At 40.3% G+C, this 19,143-nt stretch overlaps 2 protein-coding genes across 3 annotated transcripts in view; one reads left to right on the forward strand and one right to left on the reverse strand.

Moving 5' to 3' along the window:
- Positions 1 to 2,064: 2,064 nt before the first annotated feature.
- The window catches only part of LOC105499384 (cell division cycle 20B), a 62,271-nt gene continuing 45,192 nt past the window's right edge, over positions 2,065 to 19,143 (forward strand). The window contains exons 1-2 of the mRNA XM_011771930.2: positions 2,065 to 3,697; positions 3,987 to 4,049. Of these exons, the coding sequence (XP_011770232.2) occupies positions 3,635 to 3,697; positions 3,987 to 4,049 (126 nt within the window). The 5' untranslated portion in view covers positions 2,065 to 3,634. The remainder of the gene's footprint in view (positions 3,698 to 3,986; positions 4,050 to 19,143) is intronic.
- On the reverse strand, positions 6,415 to 16,525 carry LOC105499383 (glutathione peroxidase 8 (putative)). 2 transcript variants are annotated; one of them, XM_011771929.3, is made up of 3 exons: positions 16,288 to 16,524; positions 15,430 to 15,691; positions 6,415 to 12,609 (listed from the first exon to the last, which is right to left on the reverse strand). In XM_011771929.3, exons 1-3 carry the CDS (start codon positions 16,489 to 16,491, stop codon positions 12,446 to 12,448), a joined length of 630 nt encoding a protein of 209 aa, XP_011770231.1. In that variant the 5' UTR covers positions 16,492 to 16,524; the 3' UTR covers positions 6,415 to 12,445. The 2 variants fall into 2 exon arrangements, with proteins under 2 accessions (XP_011770231.1, XP_024642705.1); XM_024786937.2 differs by lacking the exon at positions 15,430 to 15,691 and having other exon boundaries at positions 16,288 to 16,525.

Genomic DNA, 19,143 nt, shown 5'->3' on the forward strand with positions numbered 1-19,143 from the left:
GCGTGCCCCAGGGACCGTTGGAGCAAACTCCTAACCGTCCCTTTGGCCCAGTAGGCGCGCAGGGGCTGCCGGGCGGCGCGCAGAAGCTAAGGGCGGGAGCGGGCGCGGGCGTAGCCCGGAGCCAGCGGGCGGAAGGCGCGGGACCAGCCAGGACCCGGGCGGGAGGAACCGCGGGCCGGAGCGGCGCGCAAACCTGCCGTTGGCGTTGGGGTTGGGGAGCTCTCCTGTTTGCATTGCTCGGAAATTAGTTGAATACAGTGAATTAGAGAAAACAAGTTGAAAAATGATAAGTATAATGAGATCTCATTTGTGGGGGAAGATCCATAGGGCCAGACTCTCTGTGTGCACGTGCAAATAGATTGAAAAGGGTCTGACGAAGCTAGGGGAAGGAGGAGGTTGGGAGAGCGGACTGAAGGGAGTGTACCTGCTATATTGCACATTCAGTGCATATGCCGCTGAAGCGGGCCCATGTATATGGCATATTTCTGAGATATTTAACATTCTTGATGTTTAGAATGAAAGTGTAATTGAAAAAAAAAAAAAAAAAAGAGATCGCATTTGGGAAGCTTGAATATCCTCTTGCTTCCCATTGTTAGGGACCTACTCAGATTCTAACAGCACCCGCGACTTTGAGAGTTAAGGGAAGCTTTTCCAAATACTTTCTCTCCCTTCCTCCACTGCTCCACCTCTGCTCGCTCCCGTCGCCTTTCTTTCCTCAAAATCCTTCGAATTGGCCTTTGTCAAGGAGTCTTCCTCACAGCCTTTCTCATTGTCACATCCTTCCTGCAAAACCCATTCTCAAAGAGGAAACATTTTAAAGATAGTAAAGCTACTCTCAGGCACATAAATATTTGAATTAGACATTGTTCCTAAACCATACTTGATAACAATTAAGATAATATGTTTACATGATATTTCTGTTTTCCCCTACACAGTTTTACCAAAGTGCTTTTTATTAGAATGACCACACGATGTTAATTTTTTTTCATTTTGAAATAATTTCAGGCTTAGAAAAAAGTTTCAAAAATAGTACAAATAATTCCATTATATCCTTCACTCAGCATTCACAAATCTCAACATTTTTCATAACCCTAGTACAGTAATCATAACTAGGAAATCAACATTACTACTACTCTATTAACTAAAGTGCAGATATGGATTAATTCAAATTTCTACAGTTATCTAACCAATGTCTTCTTTTTTCTAGTCCAGGATTCAATTCAGAACCTTGCAATGCATTCAGTTGGCATGTCTTGTTTCTTTTAATCTGTGACAGTTTCTTAGTCTTTCTTTATTCATGACTATGATACTTTTGAAGAGTACTGGCCAATTTAGTGGAATGTCTTTTAATTTGGGTTTGTCTAGTATTTTCTCACTATTAAGCTTATGCATTTTGTGGGACAAGAATATCACAGAAGTGATGTGTCCTTCTCATGAGGCACAATATGTCATCATGTCTCATTAATGGTGATGTTAACTTTGATCACTTGGTTAAGGTGGTCCCTGCCAGTTTTGGCCAATGAAAAGTTGTGATTTTAATTTTTGTGTTTAATTATAGGGGGAAGTATTCTCATTATACGCAAGGTAATTTTAGTATTCTTGACAGTTATTACTGTAGTATTTGTCAAGTGGCGAGTTTCTATTTGCATCATTCTGATTTTAAATTTAATCTGAATATTCAACTGCATAATAACTTCCTAAAGATACTTGACTAATACTTTTCTAGTTTACACTAAGGGAAAAAAAGGCATTTGGAGGCTGTGTATATGTATGCTGTGGAATTAATGGCTAGAATGGAATTTATAAATGTATATATATTTTTTACAGACAATTGCATTCTAAATGAATAATTCACTATTCTTAGTACTTGTAAGAAACTGGATTCTAAAAATCCCAATTTACATGCATTTATAAGCTTATTAATTGAATTGCTTTTATTCTGTGTTTATACAAAATGGTTAAATGTGAACTATATTTAAAAATAGAACAAAGATAAAATGTCCTTCATATTATTTCCAATATACTTTGAGTTTTTGTTGACATTTGCAAAACTGATCATTTAAATTAACAATGCATCTGACTCTCATCCAATAATAGGTTACTTCTATTTAGTCTTAATGTTTGCAGAAAGGATTTACCGGAATTTGGAATGAGTACTCCACTGCAAGGAAAATAGACTTCTTGTGGGTGAAACTTAGAGATCTTTTAATCCACTAGTTATTTGACTATCAAACATTTTGATATGTCATTTGAAGATTAAGTTACCTATGCAGCATTATTCTTGTACATAGAAAACTGGTCTAAGATTGGGTCTTAGTTCTAATGCCACTTTTTCTTGCTTTCAGTATGAAGGAAAGCAGGGGAGTGAGTTTTAGCTTTTTTTTGGGGGGGCAGTCACTGGCCCATGTCAGTATCTGGTATCTATGAACTGTTTCACCAGAAAAACACACAAACTCACATTGACTTAAAGCAAAATACAATCCAATGTCAAAAATGGTTGGGGGGTTAGCAAGGGAGGAACAAACAGGCTGCCAGGCTTTCAGAGGCTTCCCAGACGCAGTGTCTCCTCTTGCCATATGGCACAACTCTCTTGGCAGCTCAGATGGGTAGCTAAGGCTGCACAGCCCATCTGGCTGCTTGTCATTTCCCGGCAGACCTCTTCCTCAACCCTCAATATCTTCCTCTCCCCCTTTATCACGGAGTTCCCAGTGTGCTCAGCTTTCTGACCCCTTCACGCCTTATGAGGTCCTGCCTGTCCTGGTTCTTTCACTACCTCTTCACCTCTCTCACCGACCTCCTACTTAGGAACGGGGCTCAGAAGCCCGAGTGAGAGGACCTGACCACTTCCCAATGTATAGAGCAGGGAGAATAATTTATTGCATAAATATGTCAACGCTCTCCGTTTTGATCGGCATAGAAATCTTGCCACGTTTTCTTGCCTGTCTGAAAACGCAGAGCTGACGAACACGCCTCACATCAATAGCTGACACAGCGATTACCAACGGACAGAGGCCAGAGAGCTGTACACCCTCCGATCCTGCAAAGGCAGGGTGTGGTTGGACAAAGAGAAGTGAGAGCCGAGAAACAGGGATTAGGGCCGTTATAAGGAAACATTCTTGTTTCTGAAAATGGAAAGATTGTGAACTCCCAGAACCCGCTTCTTAGCCCGCCAACCCCTCTGCCTCCCACTGCGGTGGCAGCCCCCGGTGCCAGGCCCAGCCGCAGACCCGCCACGGCTCCCGGCAAAGCTTGGCGCCCGGGTGCGCGCCTAGTTCGGAGGCGGTGACTGGGCGGGGCGCAGAGAGGGCCGGCAGGGGCGGGGCCGCGGCGCGCGCCGGGGAATCCCTCCTGGGCTCTGACGTCACCGCGGCGCAGGCCAATAAGAAGGCGGCGAGGGGGATTCCCGCGCCAACTGCCGCGCCGCCTGGTTTTTAAATGGTACCCAGGGGAACACCTTGCAGCGGCGGTGGGAGGAGTGGGGGACCTGGAGGGAGGTGGTGAAATAGAATGGTCTTGGGGGACGGGACTCCAGGGGTTTGACGATTAGGCGTCAAGACTGACTTAGACCTGGAAAGAAAACCAGAGGCGGTCGAGGAGAGAGGCCAAACGCCAGGCAGGGCGAAGTCAGCCGGAGATGGAGTGGAAACTGGAGCGCACCGCGCCTCGGAGGGTCCGCACCGAAGAGGAGATGCTGTGGGTGAGTAATGCCCTGTTTTGCATTCTCCCCAAGTATCTAATGCGGGGTCAAAGGCCCCGTTCGTAATACCTGTTTAGGACCAAGAGGTGGTACCAAACTCTAAGCCCGGGTCGTACATTTGAATGAAGTAATTTAGTTATATTCTGAAGGTGCCTAGTTGCCTTAAAAAAAAAAAAAAAAAAAAAAAAAAGTGTAATCTGACAAGCACAGGATCTAGAAAAATTCCACACCTGAAATTATGATTTTGCTAAATAGTTTCTCTCTCAATATATTATCTGTATTTTCAAAGGAAAGTATCATGCGGGTGCTCTCCAAAGAACTGAAGCAGAAGAAAAGTCAAAGCTCCACCAAGGTGAGTGTCCAGGGCTTGTTCTTGTTCTCTGTTTTAATTCTGATCTTGAACAAACGAATTCTTGGTAAAGAATGTATTTGTAGGAAGTATGAGCTGGTCTGAAAATATGAGAATTTAAGTACAGTATCTTATTACATACTAAAAAAATTTCTTTACGAAACTGAAGATCCCAGAAAAATAATGCAATCATTTGCATCTGAATCGTTCTTTCTAGTTTTTGCCTCCACAGCAAAGGATAAAGCTGGGATGTCAGGTAGGCAATGTATTGCTAGCGGCTGTTAATACTTTTTTTTTTTTTTTTTTGAGACGGAGTCTCGCTCTGTAGCCCAGGCTGGAGTGCAGTGGCCGGATCTCAGCTCACTGTAAGCTCCGCCTCCCGGGTCCACGCCATTCTCCCACCTCAGCTTCCCGAGTAGCTGGGACTCCGCCACCTCCCCCGGCTAGTTTTTTTTGTATTTTTTAGTAGAGACGGGGTTTCACCGTGTTAGCCAAGATGGTCTCGATCTCCTGACCTCGTGATCCATCCGTCTCGGCCTCCCAAAGTGCTGAGATTACAGGCTTGAGCCACGGGGCCCGGCCCCTGTTAATAATTTTAACAGTTGTTTGTTGTACTCCTCTCTGTTGCATTCAGAAGCACGGCCCCCAAAGAAATGGAAATGGTGCCATCTTGTGGACAATGTGGAGAAGTGGCATAAACCACGGTTTTTAACGTGAGCTGTTTAAAGTTGATCCACAGTATTACCTGTTCTCTTTGAAAGACCAAACCCAAAGGTCTTTAGTGTCTCTTGTAATCAGTGTAAAAGGAAACAAATTTAAACGGTTTTAGAAACATGTTTCATAAACAGCCTTCATCTGCTTCAGATGTCGGTCACCATTTACCATGCTTCTCTCTAGGCTCAATAGTTCATATTCCTTTGACCTGTACTCATAGATTCTAGTTCCAAATCCATCACCATTTTAATATATTTTTCTAGATCTTATGTAAATGTTTCAACTAGGCACCGTGGCTCATGCCTATAATCCCAGCACTTTGGGAGGCTGAGGCAGGAGGATCATTTGAGGCCAGGACTTCAAGACGAGCCTGGACAACACAGGGAGACCTTGTCTTTACAAAAAAACTGCAAAAATTAGCTGGGCATGATGACTTGTGCTTGTAGTCCCAGCTACTTGGGAGCCTGAGGCAGGAAGATCGCTTGAGCCTAGGAGTTCAAGGCTGCAGTGAGCTATGATTGCACTACTGCACTCCAGCCTGGAGGACAGAGCCAGACCCTGCCTCTTAAAAAAAAATTTCTGTATTCAAGTGGTAACATCCTAAATTGAATACATAATTGCATTTGCAGAACTCGATTACTAATGTCATTTCTAGTAGGAGGAAACTAATCACATTTAAGCCCTTACATTTCTTAAATACTTTAATGTTGATTTCTTTCCCCCAAACACTGCTGCAGTTTTGTGTCATGCCCAGCTTATGTATTATCACGACTCCTAGATATTTTACCTTCTAATACAGGCAACTAATCTTTTGATCAGTAAATAGAAGTGATTTGAAAAGCTATAGTTAAGTAACTTTTTATTTATTTTTTTGAGACAGAGTCTTGCTTTGTTGCCCAGGTTGGAGTGCAGTGGTGCAATCTCGGCTCACTGCAAACTCCGGCTTCCGGGCTCAAGTGATTCTCATGCCTCAGACTCCTGAGTAGCTGGGATTACAGGCAGCACCATCATGCCGGGCTAATTTTTGTATTTTTAGTAGAGACAGGGTTTCACCATGTTGGCCAGGCTGGTCTCGAACTTGTGACCTCAGGGGATTAGCCAACCTCGGCCTCCCAAAGTGCTGGGATTACAAGTGTAAGCTGTCTACAGTTAAGGAACTTTTAAAATTCATTTGTACTGCAGTAACATATCTTCATTATCCAAGCATTTAATTTGGAAAACCTAAGTGTGAGTTTTCTGAACATTTTAAAGTTTTTGTTTACCTTTTATGTTTTTGACTAGATTCAAGCAAATATTGATTTTATTTCTTATAGTCCTGAAGTAATACATTTTGTCTATAAGTTTTCTTTAATGTGACTATTAAGATTAGAGTTCTGCCACTGTGTTCATGTTACAAATTTAGCCTCGGTGACTTTCTGGGCCACGAGAATCAGCAGTGACCTGAATCAGGTAGGCAGTGTATTGTTAGCTGGCTGCTTGAGTCAAGTCAGCAGCCACAACTACCCTGCCACTTGCTTCTGGATAAATTCTTCTTGTCAATGAAGTGCTCTGGCTACCTGTGTGTGATGAGCTGGCAGTGTATTGTTAGCTGGTTGAATATGTGAATGGCATCAGCTAACATGCAACTGCTGTCTTATTGCATATACAATGAAAATCAGAGTGTAACTGAATCTGTAATTAGTGTGTGTTTACGTGTACTTTCTGCTATGAAGCAAGGCACTATTTACCATAATATATTATTGCCATTAACTTACAATACAGTAATACTTATAATACAATGGACAGTTTTATAATGGTAAGGAAAGTACTACAATTACTTAAATTTTTTTCCTTTTAAGAAAAATTTACTTATGCCTGCTTTTCCATAACTAAAAGTTTTTAAGAAATATTTTTGGAGTATTTGGAGTCTTTCGGAGTAGACAGTGTTTAAGTATTTGTGAAATTATATATTTTTACATGTAAGGTTTAGAATGTAATAACAATGTGGAATGGACCTACAATGTGTCCCCAGATTTTCAGTGAAGTCTTTGGGATTCTTTCTGCATCATTAGTTTCTGAATACAGCATTAGAATCGGTTTCCAAAACCGTGACTGTGTGTACCAGCTGGAGGGAAAGTTGAGGTAATTTTCCAGATGAGTCAGTCAACTAAAACATTTTTCACTTGAAATATCAAGAATATTGGGGATTTTTTTTGGATGGGGAATGGTTTAATTTTTTTTGGAAGATTTACCTCAATCCTTTCACTTCATTTTCTGTAAAAACACAGGTTCATGAAATATTTGGAAGGGAGCAAGAGATTTAACTTGTGAAGTGGGAAGAACTGATCATACATTATGACTTTAAATATTTTCTCATTCCCTGAGAGGCATTTTGGCCCATGAAGCAGTACAGATATGTGCTGGCTTCCAGACATGCAGTATTCTTGTGTGGACATTTGTAGCCAGTTAGTGGAACTGACTTTGGTGGTGCCATCAGTTAGTTAAGCCATAGATGAGATATAAGAAATATTTCACATTCTCTACTGTACTGGATTGTAAGTTATTGGTAAAATGATTTTTATGCTTTCCTTATTTAAATATAAACATATTTCTAGAACATGGGTTAAATAGATATCTCTAGTTTGATTCTTATGCATTTTACTACTTTCAAATCACATTCTCTTTTTGTTGTTGCCCAGTGTTATTCACTTTCAGGAGATTTATGTTTAAGTATATCTTCCATGTAAAAATTGTTTTCATCTTGTCTCTTTTTAAGGTTAAATTTCAACATGTTATTTTCTATACAGAGTCACTGACCTGGTGATAAAAATAAAACCTACTAAATTTAGAAGTCTTGGCTTTTGTGTTTTAGTTTTTTAAAATTAAACAGCAAGACATAAAATGCCAACTTTATTTTATTTTAGATCAAGGGGTACATGTGCAGGTTTGTTACGTGAATATATTGGGTGATGCTGGGGTTTGGGCTTCTAGTGAACCTGTCTCCCAAATAATGAACATTGTACCCAATAGGTAGTTTTTCGGTCCTTGTGTTCCTTTCTTCCTACCCCTTCTGGAGTCCCCAGTGTCTACTGTTTCCATCTTCATGTCCATGTGTACCCATTGTTTAGCTCCCACTTAGAAGTGAGAATATGCCATAATTGATTTTCTGTTTCTGAAAATGACAACTTAAATTAAAAAAAAAATTTTCTTTTTTAGAACTGTTGATTCTGTAGGGAAACCAACTTTATGTTCAATAAACAGAAGACATTTAAAGTTGTGGTTTAGTCTCATATTATTGAGATGATGAGAAAAGAGGGAAGGAATGGAATGAAATAAAAATATGTTAAAGAAATAAAAAATACGTTAAAGAGATGAATGGGTTAGGAGGCAAGTGAAGATACAAATTAAAAGAGAAAATGTTTCCATAGGTGGGAGAGGGAAAGAAAGGGATACACACTGGGATATCAAGGGTCAAACAGAGGGAAAAGGGATTGGAAAAAGAGGAGGGAGGCTCTGCTGATGGCCAAGTATTTTCTCCCAGGTGTTTTCTCTTGGGGCAGTCTCTTGGCTGTTCACTGGTACTGGGAATGTCACTACCTCCCATCGCTGCCCTCTGAACCTCTCACTATTATAGTGATAGCCTCCTTCTTTCTCTCTCTCTGCTGCGTTTTATTTCCCTGCAAATACACTATGCTGCTCTGCAAGAGACATACTTAACAGTTCAGCTGGAGGAGGGGAAGGGAAGAGTGGGAAGGAGTGTGATGGATTAGTTTCTAGGCATAACAATTATTAGAATTTTATTCTATGGGAAAGATAAAATCAAGCAGAGGACTAAATATAGACAGAGTGTCCTCATATCAGCTCCACCCAAACATGTCATTTTTCTTTCAAAGGAACACCACAAATCAATGTGGTGCAATCATGGCTCACTGCAGCCTCTGCCTCCTGGGCTTAAGCAATCCTCTCACCTCAGCCTCCTGAGGAGATGGAACCACAGGTATGTGCTACCATACCTGGCTAATTAAAATTTTTTTTTTTTTTTTTGCAGAGACAGGGTCGCTCTGTTGCCCAGGCTGGAGTTTAGTGCAGCCATCTCGGCTCACTGCAGCCTTGATCTCTTTGGGCTCAAGCAATCCTTCCACCTCAGCCTCCTATGTAGCTGGGACCTGAGGCATGTGCCACCACACCCAGCTAATTTTTTGATTTTTTTGTGGAGACAGGGTTTTGCCATGTTGCCCCAGGCTTGTCTCTAACTCCTGGGTTCAAGTGATCCTCCCTCCTCAGCTGCTTAAAGTGCTGGTATTACAGGCCTGTGCCATTATGCCCATCCCCAATTGTCATATTTTTAGAAATTTTGCATCCTAGTTACTAAACCATTGGTAGATTGAAATTGGCCATGAGGGAGCATGAGCATTTACACTGAACTGGCAAACGCTGTATGTCAGGATTCCTCCTCCAGAGTCTGCTATTAAACATGTACCAGCCACCATTATATATATGCTACATACACTGCAGTTATTAAGAATTATACATATGTACATGTATACATACTATTGATACAGTGTAATTGTTAAACATTTAAAAAAATGAAATACAACTTTCAGGGCACATTTCAGGCAAATTCATATTTATTCCAGTCTCTAACACTCTGTTGTTCCGTCTGCTGTAAGATGATCAGGAGTTAGTATGAAGTATTCTTCTCTACGCACCAAAGAAAACAAACAAAGCAAACTTCAAGTCAGTGAATTAGTTACCACAGTTAAAATGCATTTGATTTTGTCCTTTTCCTTTTTCACAAGGACAACAGCTGAATACTCTTTTATGTGATGCATGATATTTTTCTTTTTCTCTCTTTTTTTTTTTTTTTTTGAGACAGAGTCTTTGAGATGGGGTCTTGCTCTGTCACCCAGGTTGGAGTGCAGTGGTGTGATCTTGGCTCATTGCAACCTCAGCCTCCTGTTTTCAAGTGATTCTTCTGCCTCAGCCTCCCAAGTAGCTGGGATTACAGGCACATGCCACCATGCCCAGCTAATTTTTGTATCTTTTACAAAAAATACAAATACAAAGATGGTCACCATGTTGGCCAGGATGGTCTCGAACTCCTGACCTCAAGTGATCCGCCTGCCTCGGCCTCCCTAAGTGCTGGGATTACAGGCGTGAGTCACTGCGCCTGGCTCTGATGTTGATATTTTTCTGTTACAGTCCTTAGCCCAGGCATCCTGTAGCACTCCATGTCCCAGACTTCTTGATGCAGAAACAAGACTGAAGGAAGATTGTCCAATATAGGAAAGATTCAACTTTTCCTCTCTGTGTTTGTCCACTGGTATTCCTATGAGGCATTTGAGTTACAGGTAGCAGCACCTTAGCAAATGACTCCAATCCCTCTCTCAGCACACATAACCTAATTGTTACGGAACCCCGAAGGGACACCTGAATGTCCTTTCTTTCAAGGCAATACGTATGACATGCTTTCAAATCTCCGCCTGCCTACTCTGCTTACCTAAAGGGCAAGGGGAGAAAATCCAGCACTGACATAGAATCTGTAGGTTGAATAAGGCAACCAAGATTAGAGATGTAAGTGAAGAAACCCACTTTATCTGGCTTTGAAGAGAACTAGTGACTTACGGCAGGACGTTCATCTGTATCATGTTGACTAGGACAGTCCTGGTTGTTCCCAGTGCAGCTCCATTATCATCCATCTGGCAGTGGGGAGTCTCTGCTGCCCATGTGGTGCTGGCATACGCAGTTCTGCTCAGGCCCCTAACGTGAACGCATAAAACACCCCTGCAGTGCCACAGCACTGCTATGAGCTCATGGAAGGCGTATGTGGGGATACAAGGCAAGAGTTCTCTGGCAGCAACACTTGGAGGGGCCGCCTGAACAAAAGTTTTCTTAGAGGCTCATAATTCAAATTGCTAATAGGCTCTTGGGGCAAAATTGCAAAGGACAGATAGACTTGTTGGGTGGCTTCTGTTTTTGTTCCAGCAATCCAGGTTAATTCTGATTTCCTTCCTGGTCACTTAAAACACCTTGCTAAGTGTGTTAATTGACTTTTAAAGTTGCAAAGGGCTTTTTTATTCCATTCAACCCCTGTTCAATTTACAGGTGAGGAAACTGAAATAAGGTACTTAAGTGACTTGCCTAAAGTCACGCAGCTGGCGAGCGGTAGGAGCAGGCTTGCTGACACACTCATCTGGCATTCGTGAGGCTATCCCTACAAATCCTCTTGACTTCTGGTAGAAACTCCACCTCCACCTCCACCAAATATCTTTCTAAATACCTTCATAGCTGGGTGGCTGGATATGTACTTTGAAGCAGAAGATGCTTCATGAAGTATTTTTGGTTTATCTAAGAACTTTGGTCCAAATACATATACAGAACTATTTACTGAGGTAGCATTACTGAATTCGCCATAAGAAACATCTTCACTTTCATCCATTAGGTCAGGATTTGGGAGTCAAGTCACAGACTACTTAAATCGGGTCTTTTTCTTCTTAGAAAACTTTATATGACTATTTTTACATTTTTGGCCATCTTCCTATTTATTTTATGCAGTGAATGTGTATTTCATGAGGCAATAATCAACCTTCACCAACTTGGCAGTTTGCTTTGTTAGCCAATTATAAGGCTAACAAAATATAAAGGCCATGACTTTGGGAGAAGAAGTGCCTTGTGACTCTACTAAGAGGTTCAGTGACTGCTGATCTACACTTTAGGACTTATATGATCACCCCATTTTTACACTAGAGTTTAGGCTGTTTGGAGTTGGTTTTTACTATTTCAGCCATCAGAATGATGCAGCATTGAATTCCTTCCAAGTGGCTAATCTAGAATGAATACATTAGCAACCCAAATCAACCTATAAGGAATCAAGCTAAATGATCTTATACTCATGTCCTTTTTTCTACACTTGGGATTTTCACGCAAGAATAAAGACTGACTTATTTGGTAATATTATGATTACAGAATTTGAGTTGCTTCTAAAAAATAATGCAGAGAGAAATACTGAAAATGAAGACTTTTTCAAATGTTATAATATGGCCATTTATAAATGACTATTTATATATGTCAGTTGCATACATAGTGACAGTTATAGTAAAACACTAGGAACCTACACTTAAAGAGAAAAAGCAAACAAAATCCTGTACATAAAATAAGCACACATATATAAGGATTTGAATCTATGTATATATATTTTATACTTTTCAACATTTGTGTTTTATTACGTTAACATAACCATTTACAGTTATTCCAGAAATTTCAGTCATACACAGTGCTCTTGAATCCAAAGAATGGTCTAGTGTGTTAGTATTTTCATCAAGTACAGTCCTAGAAAATGTCAAGTTGAACAATAAGATATTGAGGCACATTGGTCACTGAATTCTGAATTCTTTAGCACAGTCAGAGGAAGTAGTTAATATATTTCATGTTGATTCTTTGGCTACTCTTGATTTTGCTTTGGGTAACATCTTCATCCTGGGAACATTCATTACCACTTAATAGCAAGATAACATTAAAAAAAAATCCTTCTTTGCCACATTTAATAGCATGTTTAAAGAGGCAGAGGTTGCAATGAGCTGAGGTTGCACCACTGCACTCCAGCCTGGGTGACAGAGTGAGACATTATCTCCAAAAAAAAGTGTTTAAAATGAGACCAAACCCTCATGGAGACATTTCTCTGTTCTATTAGAAATGCAATGGCATTCTCATAGATCCTCTTTCTTTTTTATGATCAGTTGTCTAACCAGAGCTGCTATGTCAGGCCTGATGACTTCAATGGGCTCCTCTGGCCTCCAGAACTTCACAACTTGACCCTCAGGGTTGACAAGATACTTCCAAAAATTCCACCTTGGTTCCTTCTTTGAAGAATCTAAAATATCCAGAACATATTTTCATGAGCATAATTTTATTCTTTGTCAAGATTTTCACTTCTATTAGTATCTGCATAAATGACAACTTTAGTATCAAGTTCTAGGATTGTCATAATATCAAAAACAAAACACCCAAACAAAGTGAAACTCAAGGTTAGAGTAACCAGATTTCAATATACTTGATGACTTCACCTATGAATCTACTCATCTAGGATGTGATCTTAGTATCATGAAATAAAGCAAAGTAGGCCAGGAGTGGTAGCTTATGCCTGTAATCCCAGCACTTTGGGAGGCTGAGGTGGGTGGATCACCTAAGGTCAGGAGTTTGAGACCAGCCTGCCCAACATGGTGAAATCCTGTCTCTACTAAAAATACAAAAAATTAGCTGGGTGTGTTGGCATGTGCCTGTAATCCCCGCTACTCGGGAGGCTGAGACAGTAGGATCACTTGAACCCAGGAGGCGGAGGTTGCAGTGAGCTGAGATCACGCCATTGTCCTCCAGCCTGGGGGACAAGAGCGAAACTCTGTGTCAAGTAAAATAAAAGCAAAAAAAAAAAAAAAAAAAAAAAAAAATTAAAGTTGTAATCCCAAATTGCTGGGATTACAGGTGTGTGCCACCACACTAGGTGAATTTTTGTATTTTGAGTGGAGACGGGGTTTTGGCCTCCCAAAGTGAATAATCACCTTATTTTGAAAAGCAATAACTTTTTTTTTGGCAGGGTCTCGCTGTATTGCCCAGGCTGCCCTTGAACTCCTGGGCACTCAAGTGATCCTCCTGTCTTGGCTTCCCAAAGTGCTGGGATTACAGGCATGAGCCACCATGCCCAGCCATGATATCCTTTTGATAAACCTTAATTTATGTAAGAAATGTAGATGTTTTTTCTATTTATACCACTCAAGATTTATGTTCATTTTATTGACTAACATGAGAAAAAATATAATAATTATAACTAAAATTTATGAAGTGCTTACTATGTGCCTAGTAATGGATGCTGCGTGCTTCAAATTGATCCTCTCATTTAATCTTACAGGGACTCTATGAGGTGGGTATTATTATTATCCCCGTTTTGCAGATGAGATAAATGGAGGCCTAGACACAAGGTCACGTGGCTAGTGAGTGGTCGAGCCAGGATTGCTATACAGGCCTTTTTACTCCAGAGCTCATGCTCTTAACCTTTGGGCCCTATGATCCTATGTAAGTGGAATGAAACCTTAAATCACTGTTGCCTTTTTGATTACACAGGCTAAGAGGGGTTTCAGAAGGTTCGTAGTGATAAAGAGAAATAACCTATGAGCTATTGCACCCACGTATCTGGCTGCTATAACTGAAGAATGATTAGTTCAATGGCATGTGCTTGGGCTTTTCTTTCCTCAGTGCACCCTCAAAATAAAAGGAATAAAGACCTCGCTGTGGTTGCCATTTATGGTGTTAGGCATTATATCAACTTTCCCTAGAAATTAAATATAATGTTTTTAGAAGATTGTGACTTCACATTTATGTGAAATATTATAGATCACGATTTGGTTTGTTGGATTAGAAGCTTGATTGCCTGAGTGAGGTCATAGTTTTATCAAAACCCAAGTTATCTACAGTGAAAATAGGACTGAAGATGTCATCAGAATAAGTTAGATGAGAGAATGTTAGCTAATGTCCTTTATTGATCGATTGATTGATTGATTTAAGATGGAGGCTTGCTCTGTCGCCCAGGCTGGAGTGCAGTGTCGCGATTTCAGCTCATTGCAACCTCTGCCTCTGGGTTCAAGCGAATCTCCTGCCTTAGCCTCCCGAATAGCTGGGATTACAGGTGCCCACCACCACGCCTGGCTAATTTTTGTATTATTAGTAGAGACAGGGTTTCACTACATTGGCCAGACTAGTCTCTAACTCCTGACCTCAAGTGATCTGCCTACCTTGGCCTCCCAAAGTGCTGTGATTACAGGCGTGAGCCACCACGTCCGGCCTTTTTTTTTTTTTTTGACTAATGTCATTTAGAACAGTGTCTGGCACAGATCAAGCGGTGTATAAGTACTTTATTTTTACTATTAACACACTTAATTCCAAACAATCTTAAGAAGTCGGTACTATTGATAGCCCATTTAACAAATGAGAAACAGGCACAGAGAAGTTAAGAAGCCACACAGCAAAAACAAGAGAGCAGGGATTTGAACTCAGGTAGCCTGAGGCCAAAGCCTATATGCTGTCACTACGCCTTATGACCTTTGTGCTAAGTGACCTTGGCAAGTCTTTAAACAGATTTCTGTAGCTAGCTTAATTGGAGAGATAGCCTAACACTACTGCCCTCTAAAGAAAATCAAGTTATATGTTTTTGGATTTTAGCAAAAATCTGGTAAGCTGACATATTCATCCTTGAGAATATTGTTTCAGATAAGAAAGGCAACATAAAATTAGCCACAAACATATGTTAACTAATATTGCCCAGCACTATTCATGAGAGCTGGGTGGCTTTAATGATGGGAAGGGACATTTCCCCAGATGCTAGTTACACGAGAGGAGAATTAAGATATTTTGTGAAAATGGCCATGGGCACACTTTAAATAAATTCTTCAGGAAGATGGTCGTAAGGAATAAAATACATTGGAATAGAATTATTTTACCATCTGAGACGCTAAAACATTGGTTTCAGGGGAGCATAACTCCTAGAAGTTACAAAGGATGAGATTCTGGCTCTTTGATAGTTTTATGAAGCTTTCCTGATCCAAAGTTTCAAATGAGATAGGAGAGTATTGTCCTGATATAATTGTTTAAAAATGAAAAGCAATTTAAAACATTATACTGGTGAGGCAAGGCAGATATTTACCAACAAGAAATCTAAATGCAGGTTCTCCTTCTGATCCTAGAATCTTAATCTTGTGGAAGATGGGGAATGTTACTCCGTAGTTTTTTCTTGCAAAAGATTCTACCTCCTTGCTCGGGCGGGGCTCCGATTCTCCAAACTGATTGCAGGGAAAAGCCAACACGCTGAAGTGGGATGGTCCAAACTCTTTGTGCAGTTCCTTCAGTGCTAAGTAATTTCTGTCTGTGAGTTGGCAGTCACTAGCCACGTTTACAACTAGTGAAACCTCCCGGAAAAAGAAAAAAATCCAACCGGAAAGTGAAGCAAAAGATTTTAAAAAATTCTGCAAGTAGTTAAAATCCTAAACAGTTTGGGGGGACTATAACCTCTGATTGATGTTTTTTTTCATATTTTTGGACACACAACGTTCTATTGAAAACTGTAACCTAGATGCCTGGGTTAAGGCCCTGAAATAGTACTGCCATTAAACAAGCATTAGGTACTCATGAAAGTTTATTTTTAAATTAAAGATAAAACTATGATCCTTGATAAGTGCTTTTTAAAGTTATTAGATTATAGAACCAATACTTTTATTAATAAATGTCATCATGTTCACATTACTAACTATAAGTATTTTCCAAACAACTTTACATATCAATTCAGCACAAAATTAAAGCATTTTAAAGAAAACGAGATAATCGGAATTTATTATTTAGAAGCAAACTATCAGAACTCTAATAATGAAAGTGATGTACTAATACAATTACTCTGAAGACTAAATTCCAACTTATGACCATGTAACAGCAAAAAATGATTTTATTAAGAGGAATAAACAGAGACAAGGAGAAACGGTAACAATAAAAATCAGATGATGCAACTTACTTTGCCTTTATACTTTTCCAGAGAAACAGTTCTTCCTTTTGCATCCTTCACTTCAAAGGCATAAAAGCTGTTGATTTTAGGTTTGAGGAATTTTAGTTGTAGAAGAAATAGCGTTACTGTGCATAGAACCATAGACAGCAAAACTGCAAATACCTTTGCTCTGGGCCCGGAACATTTTAGCGGGTAAGCTGCAAGAGGCTCCATGTTGGAGGATTCTAGAGGGAAGTCTCAGCAGCCTGGAATTCAAGGAGGAGCTGAAACTTGAAACCGGCTTAGTTTAACGGAAAACCAGGAAGGACAGACTGCCTGCCTTCACTGCTAAGGAACAGAAAAACTCCTTCTCAGAGGGGGAATGAAGCGAAACTCCTGAATGAAGCAAGGAGCTCTGCAGAATTTCAAGTATTTGTGATGTAATTATAATTTTTGCTAGAAAAATCAGTACATTTTTGGTAGGTCTTTGACATTCTCCCTACAAAGAAAATATTTCGCCAGCAGATGGTGCTCTTGTAACTTGAAAGCTATGGAGGGCTCATCCCCATGCTAAGCGTCCTGTGTATTTATTTAACAACTGTTTGGATGCAGAGGATACAGTACAATGCTCAGCAATAGTTTAGAATGTAGATTAAATGACCATATACTCATATGACGTATAGCCTGAAGGACGTTACTATTACATGTATGGATTAAATATGCTATATGAGTTCAGGAAATTTGTAGTGGAAAGAGCAGTGAAATATCTGAAAAGGCTATTTACCCTGACTCATCTAGCTAAGGCAATCAAATACCAGGTGAATACAGTAAAAATAAATATGTTAAAAACAGAGAAGGTGTTAAAAAAGCCCTTCTTTATCATAAAGCAAACTATAGTCCAGTGTTTTTCAAATTTCTGATCATGACCCCCAGTCAGTAGTGCACTTTACAACGTAACTGGGTACAAACATACACAACTGAGAAACAACACTTCTTCTTTGAACTGTGATGCACCCCCACCTGTTGCATTTTTAAACAACTCAGTTCTGACCTATCAAAATGATTTCATCATTCACCAATGCACTGCAACCTATAGATAGAAAAAACTGAGGCCGGGCATGGTGGCTTGTGCCTGTAATCTCAGCATTTTGGGAGGCCTAGATGGGAGGATCACTTGAGCCCAGGAGTTCAAGACCAACTTGGGCAAGAAAGCGAGACCACTGTCTCTAAAATTTTTTTTTTTTTTTAAATTAGCTGGTTGTGGTGGGGCATGCCTGTGGTCCCAGTTATACAGGTGGCTAAGGTGGGAGGATCGCTTGATCCCAGGGGGCTGAGGCTGCATTGAGTCATGTTTGTAGCACTGCATTGCAGCCCGGGTGACAGAGTGAGACTGTCTTAAGATCAAAACAAAAGAAGAAGAGGGAAAAAAGAAAAAATTGAACTCCATAATAAAGTAGTAATTTAGCAGTTAAGTAAGGCAATTCTACCAAGAAAACCCTGAAAACAAACAAATCCTGCAAAACCCATCTCTACTTGGGTACATCAGCTAATTGCTTCATTTTTTTTTCTCTTTATTTCCCCCCACTGGCTGTTGCCTGGCACAGGCAGCCTAACTTTGCTGTTGCTAACAGTCATGAATTTTAGGGGTGGGTATGGGGAGGCAATTGAAGGCTGCATATCTTAAAAGCCATTCACTTTCAATTCTGCTCTGTTTAAGACTCACAGCAAGATCTGGATGAAGGGGCATTATTCCATTTGATCACGATTTGTTTCCAGAAAGTGCAGGGAATGAGCTGAGATGCTTGTGGAGTGCCCTTCCTATCACTGTTAGCTTGCGGATCTTCAGAGAGGGTGCTCAGGGCGCTGCCTGCTCTTCAGGTGCCCGCTCTGTGGCATGTGTGTTTTTGGGTGGCTGAGCAAAACCCGTAGCCTACTGTGTAAAACCTGTGAGAGAAACCACTCTACTCCTACTCTCATGGCCCAGTAAGAATGGATACAGTAGAAAAGGAAATGACTATGCAGAAAGTATTCCCTTTTAAACATAATTTCTAGTAAAGAACAAAAGTGTATCACTTCCTGATAATTTTACTTTGGTGTTCTCTGGCTGAATTGTTTAAAAAGTCAAAGTCCCTGTGTTTGTATGACATGAACACTGCCATGTTACTTAAGCTCTCTGGCCTTGCTCTCTAAGTGGGATCTGGGACCTTCCACAGTACCATCACCTGGGCATTTGGTAGAAACACAGCATCTTGGGCCCCACCCCAGACTTCTGGAGTCAGAATCTGTACTTTTACAGGATCTCCTCATGACACATACACACGTTTAAGTTTGAGAACCTTTAGACCTCAGCCTTTTTTTGGCTTCAGAGCAACAAGAGTCAGTCTTTGATTTCTCTGTTTTCCATAGTGGATGTGTTTCACATCTCTATGAATACACGAGATATTTTAACTCCTCAGGCTGTACAAGCAAATGGCTCAGGAGCATGCATTTTAAAATTAATTCATAGAATACCTGCTATAATTTGAGCCATGTAAACCCAACTCATTATAACTGTGTTTTGAGGTGGGAAGAGAGTGATTTATCTCTGGCAGGGATGTTGACTGACCGCTGCTTCAGCAGGGCCCCACAGGGTGATATTATTTTGATAAAATAACTGTGATATTTTGTAGTCCGTTGTTTTATAAGTACAGAAACTCTTATCAAGTGATCCAGAGATGAATGGATTTGAAAAGGCCAAAATTATGCTGTTACAAACTTGCATGTGATTGCTGAATAAGCCGGTTTTTACAACCAGAAATAAAACATTATGCAGGCCTAATGTTGAAGTTGGTTTGACCACAAAATTCCATATTACATGAATACAACTTTGAAAACTTATGTGTATGT

The sequence above is a fragment of the Macaca nemestrina genome, chromosome 6 (assembly GCF_043159975.1).
Source record: "Macaca nemestrina isolate mMacNem1 chromosome 6, mMacNem.hap1, whole genome shotgun sequence".
In the NCBI taxonomy this organism is placed as follows: domain Eukaryota; kingdom Metazoa; phylum Chordata; class Mammalia; order Primates; family Cercopithecidae; genus Macaca; species Macaca nemestrina.

Excerpts from the sequence above, each read along its gene's own strand:
- LOC105499383 (XM_011771929.3), bottom strand. The coding sequence starts at position 16,491 with ATGGAGCCTCTTGCAGCTTACCCGCTAAAATGTTCCGGGCCCAGAGCA. Across the intron at positions 15,692-16,287 it reads TGGAAAAGTATAAAGGCAAA|GTTTCACTAGTTGTAAACGT; the intron begins GTAAGTTGCATC and ends TTTTTCCGGGAG. Across the intron at positions 12,610-15,429 it reads TGCATTTAGATTTCTTGTTG|ATTCTTCAAAGAAGGAACCA; the intron begins GTAAATATCTGC and ends TGGATATTTTAG.